Source organism: Nannospalax galili, unplaced genomic scaffold (assembly GCF_000622305.1).
Source record: "Nannospalax galili isolate Female #2095 unplaced genomic scaffold, S.galili_v1.0 scaffold305, whole genome shotgun sequence".
In the NCBI taxonomy this organism is placed as follows: domain Eukaryota; kingdom Metazoa; phylum Chordata; class Mammalia; order Rodentia; family Spalacidae; genus Nannospalax; species Nannospalax galili.
Window position 1 is genome coordinate 2,016,907 of NW_008356258.1, and position 12,303 is coordinate 2,029,209.

Genomic DNA, 12,303 nt, shown 5'->3' on the forward strand with positions numbered 1-12,303 from the left:
ATCTGAGATGAGTTTCTTGCAGACCATAAAAAGATGCGTTTTATTTCTTAATCCATTCACATAGTCTGTCTTTTGACTGAGGAGTACAGTCCGTTAATATTTAAAGTTATTAATAAAAGATGGGTATTGATTCCTGTCATTTTTATTTCTGTTTACATTCTTGATATAACTGTAACTTTCCACAGTTAAACCTTCATTGGAATTCTTTCCACAATCCCTTGGGTATAGTCATTCCTTTCTTCAGCTCTTTGTATTGCTTCCAGAACTCTCTGAAGGGCTGGTTTTGTGGACATCAGTTCCTTCAGCCTATTCAATGAAAGATGGTTATTGATTCCTGTCATTTTTATTTCTGTTTACATTCTTGATATAACTGTACCTTTCCACAGTTATACCTTCATTGGATTTCTTTCCACAATCCCTTGGGTATAGTCATTGCTTTCTTCACCTCTTTGTATTGCTTCCAGAACTCTCCGAAGGGCTGGTTTTGTGGACATCAGTTCCTTCAGCCTATTTATGTCATGGAAGTGTTTGCTTTCCCCTTTGACGATAATAGACATTTTGGCTGGGTATATTAATCTTGGTTGGCATCTGTGCTCATTTAAAACTGGGAACACTTTGGTCTAGGTTCTTCTGGCTTTCATAGTTTGCACTGAAAAGTCAGCTGTAATCCTAATGGGTTTTCCTTTATATGTGACTTGATGTTTCTCTTTTGCAGCTTTCAGAATTGTCTCTTTGTTTTGTATGTTTAGTGTTTTTACTATGGTGTGCCGTGAAGAGTTTCTTTTCTGGTCCTGTCTGTTTGGTATTCTATATCTTCTTGTATTTGTATGGGCATGTATTTCTTTAATTTTTGGAAATTTTCTTCCACGATTCTGTTGAAGATCTAGTCCATGCCATTGTCTTGGGATTCTTCTCCTTCCTGTATGCCTATGATTTGTAAGTTTGGTCTTTTTATGTTGTCACACAATTCCTGCATATTCCATTCTTGTGATTTCTTAAATTTTTCATAATCTTTGCTTGCATCATCTAGTTCCTCCACTTTATCTTCCAGTCTTAATACTCTGTTTTCCATTTCATTCATTCTAATTGGCTTACTGAGTGTTTCACTTCCTTCTTCATTTCAGCCTGAGTATTCTTCAATATTTCTAACTCTTTTCTGAATTCATTCAGAAGTTTATCCCTATCTTCCTTCAGTTCTTTGATTTCTTTGTTTGTGTGTTCTTTAAATTCACCAAATTCTTTTATCATGTTTATAATTGTTCTTTTGCGTTCTATGTCCTGCATTATCTCTGGAGGGTTCTCATTGTACTCCTGTAGAGTACTACTGGTGTTTGGTGGGGATATGTTATTTTGGTTTTTCATGTTATTTTTTTCTCTGTGATTTTTGACATGTGAATTTCTTTTGTAGTTTCTGATTCTTGTGAGAGACTCAGGCCTTCAAGTTTAGGTCTGCTTCTTTTTGTGAACTTCATGTGTTTTTGTGGTTTAGTTTTTGGGCATGAAAAGCTGGTTCCTCTAAGGTTCCAGTTCTTCTTTTGATTTTATATTGGAGTGGCCGGATTGCTTTTGTCTTCAAGAATTCCCACAGATGTCCAATTCAGGTGATGGTCAGATGTTTTCAGGCTGTCTCCTAAGGTCTGGATCCCTCCAGGAACGATTTTGGCCTTAGGAATTTGTGGGTTGGACTGGCTTGGGAGCCTGGCCCAGGAAAGATGCTGGTCTAGGGCAGCTAGTGGCTGTGCCACCAAGAGATGCAAAGGTAGTTGGAGTGGGAAGAGGCCCCAAGGCCTCCTTGGGACTGCACTGAGGAGCTGAGTTGGTCTGGATGCAAAGGATCAGGAAGAGGAAAGGTCAGAAGAGGAAAGGTCAGCCCCAGTGTCCCAGAAAGAGGCTGGTGGGTGGTGCAGGCCCATGGAAGCAGAGGGAGGTGAGGGTCGGGCCAGGCACAAAAGCAGTGCTCCTGGGGCCCAGAGAAGGCACTACGTTGGTCTGGATGAAAAGGATCAGGGAGCAGTATTGGTTCTCCAGGTGTCTGGGGCCCCAAGACAAGGAATGGGGCAGGGCCCAAACTTGGAGGAGAGAATGGCGGCAGAGATGGGAGGGTGAATGAGGCTGGGCGAGTCCAGGAGCAATGGGCACAATGGACTTACCCTGCAGAGAGGCCTGCAGGTAGGAGAGAGGGCTCTTGGATCTTTTAAAAAATTTTTTATTTATTATTTATCTTTTATGTATATGAGTGTATTGCCTGCACATAGGTAGGTGCACCCATGTCGTGCAATGCTTGTGGAGATCAAAAGAGTGTGCTGCATTCCCCTGTAACTGGAGTTACGGATGGTTGTTAGCCATCATGTGGGTGCTGGAATGGAACCCAGGTCGTCTGCAAGAGCAGCAAGTGCTCTTAACCACTGAGCCATCTCTCCAGCTCCTTATCTTATTTTTTAATCATCGATTTAGACAACTCTGCAGCTCAGGATTGGAGCTCATATTAAGTAACTCGGATAAGTACATACATTTTACAAGGATATTATAATTTTAATATTAAAAGAAACAAAGCCAGACATGGTAGTACATGCTTGCAATTCCAGTTAATCAAGATTTCAAATTCAAGGTTAGCCTAGCGTACACAACAAGTTCAAGGCCAGCCTAGGCAACTTAGACCCTGTTTCAAAATTTAAAACAAAATACTAAGGTTGTAGTTTAGTGGTAGGGAGCTTACCTAGTGCAAGGGTCTGGGTTCAGTCTTCAGCACTGAAAAGGAAAAAGGAAGACTGGGCAGCCTAGTAAGATACTATAGAGATAGGTATTCAAGGAATGCCCCAAATTGAAAGACCCAACTATTAAGTCATAACCAAGCCCAGGATGGAAGCTTGACTTTTGTGTTTTGGGTACATAAAGTGGAATTTGGCCTATGACAGCTAAATCCTGCCCTTCTGTGCAGTGGAAAATGTTGCTTAGTAACTTGATTTTTTTTTTCCAGTTGCCACTTTAAATTAGCATTCCAAAGGATTTAGAAGTGTGAGTTTTACTCATGTGACTTTCTTGAAATAAGTAGGCTGTAGCCAATGTAGCATAATCCATGTGGCTGGAAGGCACAGAACTGTGATAAGATGAGGCTGAAGAAAATCTGGCAGAGGACTCTTGTGTTTATGGTGAAGGGTAATCATTTAGTTTGAGGTACAATTATGTGATTAATGTGGCTCTTTCATTTATTTCCTATTTAGAATTTGTCACTGTTTGATGTTCAGACCCATTATCACTGACTGATAGGGCCATCATTAGGGATAAGGATGGGGATATCTGATATTCCTTATGAAAGAAATGGGTTATTTGCTAATTTTATTTATCCATGATGATACTCATATTTATAAGTCAAAAGACTTTGAAGTTAGGTTAAATTTAGTTACTTTAGTCTGATGGTAATTTGAAAACTATTGTGCACACTGTTCATTTTTGTGCTTCCTTTTAGAATTGTGGCAATTTACATGTGGAATTAAATGTGATCCAGGTTCATGATATTAATTCTCTCTCTCTCTCTCTCTCTCTCTCTCTCTCTCTCTCTCTCTGTCCTTTCCTCCCTTTCACTTCTCTCTCTAGATAAAAAGTCTCCAATTATGATCAGTAAAACATTTATCATTTTTTAATCTGAACTAGTTTAGTTCATGAGTGTAGGCTTTTATCATATGCTGATTAGTTTATTAAATGTCATTTTCGGCCTAATAAAGTGAACTTGTTTTGTAAAGGAAAGGTGGACAAAGTATATTTTGCTCTTACTGTCTCACCCACTGTGACCCCTCCAGCCTTCTTATTTGTTTTTTCCTACCTGTTCAGAGTCCTCATCATTGAAAGTACACAGAAGAGGCTTGGGATGGGAAACCTGAGGCAAGATCTAGTCCAACACAGCAGATAATCAAAGGAAGGGCCAGGCCTGCAGGAGGTGCTGTATGCAGCCTCACATCATGGAATTGCCCTGTCCAACAGGCTGGCTTCAGTGGGTGGGTATATAAACAGGTGTGTGGGAGTTTGATAGCAGTGATGTGAAGAGAGGACACAGAGGGAAAAGATAAGCAAAGTCCAGATCATGTCAGAAGTCAATCTGCAGGAACAGAATGGACCATGGCTGCATTGGGGTGGCAGGTTGGAACATCAGGGTAGAAGCTCTTTGGCATTTCAGTGCAGGCTGAACTCCAGCCAGGTGCTTTCTGAGGCATTCCCTGCCAGGGTAGGAGACCAGGGTGAGGTCTCAGAACCCACTTGAAAATCAGGTCTTGGGTGTGTTGTCTGGAAGGGAAGGGGAGAGAGCCTGGGAAGGTCTACTGAGAAGCAAGGCTCAGGATGTGTGGCAACTGAGCGCAGTCAGCACTGAGCTTGTGTGCTCTGTGACTCACAGCCTTAGGTTATAACACACCCATCTTCTAGGCAGTAAAACCACCTGCCAGGACCAAGAGTGAGCAAAGGAGTTCAAGATGTCTGCTTCCTTCTAGAAAATCAATAAACCTTTCATCTCTGTGGGTTATGACCCTGTTCTCATCTCTCTCTGCCCATTTCCCAGAAAGCAGTGTGAAGGCGCGGCTGTAAGGAGGCTAAGACACTTCCGCTTAAAAACTGCTCAGCAGTTTTCATTCTGTAGAAATTCTCTGTTCTCTTTTGAAGATGTCTCCTAGTAGGACTGGGAGTGTAACTCAGTTGTAGAGTTCTTGAATTGGAATAAATAACATACATGCAGGCTAACGAAAGAGAAGAAAGTAAATGAAAGTTGTGTTCATGTAAATAAAGAATTTTGCTGTATATTATACATACACATTAGGTATACAATAAATATTTGTTTGCATACATACAGTATAAATTCACATTTGTAAGTTTCTATTGCTAAAGTATTCCAGAGAATTGGATTTTCAGTAATTGTTTTACTTCAGTGTATTGCTCCTCTTTCTAGACAAAACTACTTTTTAATACAAAGCTGCTTTGTCTACTTGTATTTACAATTTATGTTGTGAAATTAGATCAATTTACAGAGGCACCATTAAACTTAAAATCTCATTTATCCTTGCCCCCCCATCTTCCCCATTTAGTTTTTTGAGATGTCTCATTATATAACCTACACTGGCATTGAACTTCCAGTCCACCTTCCAAGTGCTGGGATTACGGGCATGTGCTACTATGACTAGCTTTATATTTGCTTTTAAATTTTTAAAATTTTATTTATTATTTTTATTTTATGTGTACAAAGTGAGTGCATCCATGCCATGCAGGGCCAGCAGAGGGCATCAGATCTCCTGGAACTGAAGTTATAGACTATTGTTAGCTGCCATGTGGGTGCTGGGAATCAAACCTGGATTCTCTGCAAGAGCAGACAGTGCTCTTAATGCTGAGTCATCTCTCCAGCCCCTATATTTGCTTTCTAACAAGTTATTTCATATATAGATTTGTGTGCGGTAATATAATTCACTTATACAACAGTAGTTATATTGGGTGATGATACAATGTATTTTATTTTATTTTGCTTATTCTTGACCATTTGGATCAATAGTATTTTTATTTTTCATTGCTGGAAAATAACATTGACATGAACATTTTAGCAGATTATTTTGTTTTTGTTTTTTTTCCCTTGGGACATTTCCTTTAAAATCAGATTAGCATGTCAAAGGGCAAGAAGAACTTTATAACTCCTGATGTAATTTCTGTTATAACTTCTGTTATGTTATTGCTATGTTATTTTCTAGAAAGATTGAGGACATTGAAATCATAGTGTTGACAAAGCATGAGCTAATTTGTCCTTCAGAATGCCGAGCCTTGACACTAGGGGCTCTGAGGGCTGGGAGGTGTGTGGTGTTCATGTGAAAGTTCCCTTAGAACCCGTGTTTTACTCTGTTCCTCTCTGTAGCTGTTATTAAAGCCAAAAGCCACAGGGAGAGACAGACAGGCTCCCCAAGGTGGGGAGGTGAGGCATTTGCTGCTGCCACCTGTGGGGCCAGTAGACCTGCAGGGAATTCTGTAGCCCTTGGAAAGGTGTGTGACAGTATGTGCTCTCTGGAGGCAGGTATGTGGCAAAGAAGATAGTGTCCAATGACTGTCCTCTAGTCACCTGTCAGCAGGCCATAAACCTTTTGTGTAGCTGCCCATCAAAGGCTGTTCTTCGTGAAAAATGCTAACTCAAAAGTGTTGGGACGACTTATTCCTTTATCACATAGCATCATCAATTTTATAATGGAAGTTAATAGAAGTCATAGATATGTGGAAATGCATTCATTCTGTCAGGATGTACTTGCTTGATCCATAAAGATTCCTTTCCTAAGCTTCTGACAAAGGAGAAACTGAGACTTTTTCCTAAGAAATGAATTCCCTAATTGCTCAGCATGCTGACATGTACATTTGCCAACTTCCCCAGTGACTCGCAAAAATTCTGTTACCCAAATACAGAACATGTAACAACACATCTTAGACCTGGGCCAGGAGGGCACTGCTGGAGGAAAACACCGCATTGTATGCAATTCAGAAAGGCAGAGAGAAGCAAAGGTAAATGATAAACGTCAGGTGCTCTAAAAATTAGCACATGATGTATTTTAAAGGAAGTAAATTGAATGAGATTGTCATAGGAATCCCAAGTCACAAAATTAAAATAAAAATTGAATATAAAATGGCTTAAATTTCCAGGCCCCAAAATAGAAGTATCCATGGAAGAAAGAGATGGTAGGCATTGGGATCCAGCAGGGGAAGGGAGAGAAATAGATCAAGGCTGTAATATGACTTAGAAGTATATTGAACAAAATGTATCACCTTAAACACATTCAGGTGGTATTTAATTTAGTTGCATTAAATGCCTTCACTGTCACTACTGCTGTGTTTAAAACTTTTATATTACTCCAAGCTTTGGGATTTCTTTTGTGATTGATTATCTCAGTGGGATTTTTTGGGGGGCTTAAGTGAAATGTTCAGATGCTTAAGTTTTTGGTCTTAGTGTATGCCTTTTGTTAGAATTCATTCTGCTAGTGATAGGCCTCTTCTTTTTCCATTTCCTTTATCTGTCTTGTTGCTGTGTTGTGTGCTTGGTTGCTGGGGATGCCCTTTCAAATGAAGAAGGGAGGCATAGTGTTTCTCATGAGTGTACAGCAGTTATATTCTTCTGCTGAAATCTCTAGAACAACTCTGTTTATAGGAGAATATGGGTAGTTAGGTCTTCTTTTACTTATTTAGTGCATTTTTACCCCCCTGAATATAAAACATTATTTTTGCATTTCTGCTCTTTGTTTACCATTATTCTATTGATATATTTGATAATTATGGGTCTAATACATATTATATTGGCTTCTGCATTTTTTGTGCCAATTTGGTAAAATCAATGGTGGTGTTTTTTTGTTTTTATGTTTTTTTTTTACAGTAAACAGTAAATGGATGACATGTTTGATATGGTTACAGGTTGTGAAAATTTTAGAGAAGCACGATCCCTTGAAGAACACCCAGGCAAAGTATGGGTCTATTCCCCCAGATGAGGCCAGTGCTGTGCAGAACTATGTAGAACACATGATTTTCCTGCTAATTGAGGAGAAAGCCAAGGGTGCTGCGATGGGGCCGATTCTGGAATTTGTCGTCTCGGAGAATATCATGGAGAAGCTCTTCCTTTGGAGTTTGAGACGAGAATTTACTGATGAAACTAAAATTGAGCAGCTAAGGATGTACGAGATGTTGGTCACCCAGTCACACCAGCCTTTGCTGCACCATAAGCCCATTCTGAAGCCCTTGATGATGTTGCTGAGCTCTTGTTCGGGAACAGCCACTGCAGCTGTGGAGGGGAAACTGGTAGTTTTGCTCAACCAGCTCTGTTCCATCCTTGCCAAAGATCCATCCATTCTGGAACTCTTCTTCCACACCAGTGAGGACCAAGGGGCTGCCAACTTCCTCATCTTCTCCCTTCTGATACCCTTCATTCATCGCGAGGGGACAGTAGGCCAGCAAGCTCGGGATGCTCTGTTATTTATCATGTCTCTCTCTGCTGAGAACACCATGGTGGCCCATCACATCGTGGAGAACACCTATTTCTGTCCAGTAAGTCCCTCTCCTTGGTATGCTATCCACACACCCCACCCCTTTTTTTTTCTCATGTGTCACTAATATATGCTTTTATTCCAAGTTGTACCTTCTATGGAAAGATGAGAAAAACTTGTTTGGAGGTAGCAGAAGAATTTGAGTCAAGATGCTATTTGGCTGAGCAGTGACAGCTTAAAATAGGCCTCTAGGGTCAAACAGATTTGCGGCCATTTCTTGATTCATTTTTATTAGGTTGGGAACAATTTTAGTTTTTTTCCTAGAGCATATGCTGAGAGGTTGGTAAAAGCTGCACTTTTAAAATTCATAGCCGTTCAGGTTGACTTTGCTTCTCTGAATCAAGGCATGTGGTAAGACTCCTCACAGCTAGTTTCACAAATTAATTCATTTTGCAGCAAGATAATGACCATTAGTTATAGGTCCAAAGCATTGATTTTATTTTTGAAAATGAATACATAGTTGCAGTAGCAAAGCATTTTCTACTTTGTATAGTTTCTTAATCCACAGTGAGGTAACAAATACAGTGCAGTGTTCTTGGCATATACTGCAGTAGCCAAAGTCCAATCAGCTCCAGAAGAAAATGGAAGCAATTTAGGATTTATGGGGGGTTGTAGGTCTTTGAATATTTTTTGGTGTGAAGGGCATGTGAATGACAGACAGATTTATAAATTTATATCTTATGCTGGTTGGGCAACAGCTATCAATACTTTCCAAGCTCAGTGAACAAGTCTGTTCCCTATTATTTTTACTAGTCTTTATAAACTATATAGTCTTACATAGTTGGGATAATTTGGGAGGCCTTTAGTGAGTTTTGCTGGAACCACCTAGGCAAGTTGTCATGGGTAGATTAGATTCATTGCTAATTAACACCATAATGGTAGATTTTGACCAAGAGAAGCACATTCCTAGAAGGCATTTAGAAATTTATAAGGGTGGGTATGTTTGCTTAGCATAGGGATATGAGCTGGTAGGGAAGCAGTTCACCTGCAGTTAATGTTTGGGTGCCATCCTGACAACACCAAGTGCTGGCAATGATGTAGAAACAGGAACTCTTATTAATTACTGGTAGAAATACAAAATGGTGCAGCCATTTGGAAGGCAGCTTGATGGTTTCTTATAAAGCATGCTTTTGTAATATGGTTCATATCATATGGTTCATCAACCATATGATGCATTCCTTGGTATTTACCCAAAGGAATTAAAACTTATGTCCACACAAACACCTGAATGTGAATGTTTCTAGCAGCTTTATGTATATTTTTTTAAATGTAGAAGCAACTAAGATGTCCTTTAGTAGGTGAATAAAAACTGTGATACACCTAGATACTGAATATTATTCAACTAAAAAGAAATGAGCTAGCCGGGCATGGTGGCGCGCGCCTTTAATCCCAGCACTTGGGAGGCAGAGGCAGGCGTATCTCTGTGAGTTCAAGGCCAGCCTGGTCTACATAGTGAGTTCCAGGACAGCTGGGGCTACAGGGAGACCCTGTCTCAAAAAGACCGAAAAAAAAAAAAAAAGAAGAAGAAGAAAGAAATGAGCTATCAATTCAATGAAAAGACACAGGAACCTAAAATGCCTGTTACTAAGTTGAAAATAGTCAATCTGAAAGGTCTGCATGCTGTATTAATTCCACTATATGTCATTCTAAAGAGGAAAAAAAGCTTTGGTAACAGTAAAAAGATAAGTGTTTTCCAAGTCAGGGCAGGAGGATGGATGAATAGGCAAAGCACAGAGTATTGTTATGGCAGTGAAAATACCATCTGTGGTGCTGCTATGGTGAATGCACACCACTGTACGTTTAGCTACAGAGTGTACAAGAGTGAATTCTCATTTGAACTGTGGACTTTGGATGACTATAAGATGTCAGTTTAGGTTTACCAATGGCAAAGAGGTACCACTCTGGTGGAGGCTGTTGATAATGCGGGAGGCTATGTGCATGTTGGGGATGGGGGCTTATGAGGTATCACTGCACCTTTCTTTCAGTGTCACTCTAACCCTTGAACTGCTCTAAATATGATGTTTTAAGAAAAGGACAGTTGTATGAGGGACCTATACGGATTTGGGCTTTAGTATTGAAATTGTTTTAGACAGTTCTACTGCTAAAGGACAGTAGACATTGTAAGAAAGCAATAAAATGTTCAGGTGGTTTAGTAAACCTAATAAATATATGAAAAGCCTTTACTAAGAAAATTATAAAACCTTACTGAAAGACACAAAAAAGGTTAAAAATGGAAAGTTCTGTAGTTTGTAGATAACATATAAATAGAATATTCCCACAAAATCAACTCATAAAGTTAGTACAGTTCATGTTTTACAACTTTTAGCACAGAAAAAGTAAAGTACTAAACATTTGAAAGAATACTAAAATGCGGGCTGGAGAGATGACTCAGTGGTTAAGAGCACTGACTGCTCTTGCAGGTTCAGTTCCCAGCACTCACACAGCTAACAGCCATTTGTAACAACCATCTGTAACTCTAGTTCCAGGGGAATCCAACACCCTCTTCTGTCCTCTGTGGGCATTGCATGGCATAGGTACACTTACACACATGTAGGCAATATACTCATATACATAAAATAAAAAAGAATACTAAACTGTGATATACACATCATTTAGATCCAAAACTCTTTTTTAATTGTTTATTTAGTAACCACATAAGAAGAAGAAGCATTTCATGACAACAGCATTGACATATTCAATAACAATTTCCAGAGCTAAGATGCATCTGTTTCAAGATTGGCTGTAAATTTTTAGGTTTACAGTTGAATTAAAACAGTTATACAATATTGTACTCAGTATAAACCCTTTAAGACATAAAATTAAATGAGGTTTTAACCTTTAAAAAAGATCTCCATTTCATCATTAAAATACACAGTTTCATACAGAAAAAAATCATTTTTAATGCAATTGATGCTAAGACGTTTGCACATGTGTTTCTAATCTCTCTATATCTGATTATTACTAGTCATAGTTGGTTACTAGATCGAAAGGAGACATCTTCAGGTTGTGTCAAAGCAGGAACACTGGAAGCAGTGCCCACAACCACTGGGTCTGTGTCACCTGATTCTGACTAGCCTGTCTTCCCGCCAGTCAGCGTTTCCTTCTGCATTATTCATCTAGCCAGGAGTCATGTATATTTTTTATTTTTTAGAGGAAGCATTTCATTACAGCTTTAACATACTCAATAACAGTTTTCAGAGCAAAGATACATCTCTTTCAAAAGTGGCTATAAAATTTTTAGGTTCACTTTTTAATTAATACAGTTATACAATATTGAACTCAGTATAAACCCTCTAAGGTATAAAATTGAATGAGTTTTGACCCTTTAAAGATCTCCATTTCAAGATAGGCTGTTTCCTACATTTTTAAAATATTTTTTTTAGAAGAAGCATATCATTACAGCTTTAACATGCCCAATAAGAGTTTCCAGACAAAGACACAGCTCCTTCAAAAGTGGCTATAAAATTTGCAGGTTCGCTGTTAAATCAATACAGTTATACAATATTGAACTCAGTATAAGCCCTGTAAGACATAAAATTGAATGAGTTTTTAAACCTCCAAAAAGGTCTTCATTGCATTCTAAAATATACTGTTTCTTCCAGAAAGACTCAATGTTTTTGCTACTAACACGGAGATGTTGGTGTATGTGTCTCTAATCTATGTGTATCTGATTATTACTAGTCATAATTGTTTGCACTCGGATCCTTGGCGCTTGTGTATGTCTATAGTCATCAGGTAGATTTCAACAGTAATGTTTATCCCTCTACTAATGAACATGATGTAAACTTTTATGCTTCCTCAAATATAATACATTTAAATAAATTTGTTGATTTTTTTTCTGTGTGTATATCACACATAACATCCTAAACCATCTTATTCAACTATACACCCACTTCCCGCATGACACCCTCCCATAGCCTCCCTCCTCCCCTACTAGCCCTTATACTCTGTCATCCCTCTACTGTCTGCTGTGTTGTCAGCACCCCCAGCTTTCCCCACTACTTGTCCATCTGGTGAATCTAGTCAGCCTATCTAGAGGTCTTTGTTTTAGGAAGGTCAGCTGTTCCTCATCTAGCAGCAATCAGTTGTCAATATTCCCTTAGATAAAATTGGGGTCTGCTGTTTATTTTCCCAGTTCTATGAAGGGTTACTATCTGGGAGTCCCTTGGGCTCCCACGTTGTCTATAACAGGCATCATATAGTGATCCAAAACACCACTGGAGTTATTTCCCTGTTTATAAATACCACTTCGGTGCCAGAAGCT

General features: G+C 39.1%; 1 protein-coding gene across 2 annotated transcripts in view; it reads left to right on the forward strand.

Annotated features, from left to right (window-relative positions):
- Fam160a1 (family with sequence similarity 160 member A1) overlaps window positions 1-12,303 on the forward strand; it is a 337,430-nt gene that overhangs the window by 219,717 nt on the left and 105,410 nt on the right. For both annotated transcript variants that reach the window (XM_029556760.1, XM_008854254.2), the window contains exon 4: window positions 7,414-8,040. In XM_029556760.1, coding sequence (XP_029412620.1) covers window positions 7,414-8,040 — 627 coding nt within the window. The remainder of the gene's footprint in view (window positions 1-7,413; window positions 8,041-12,303) is intronic.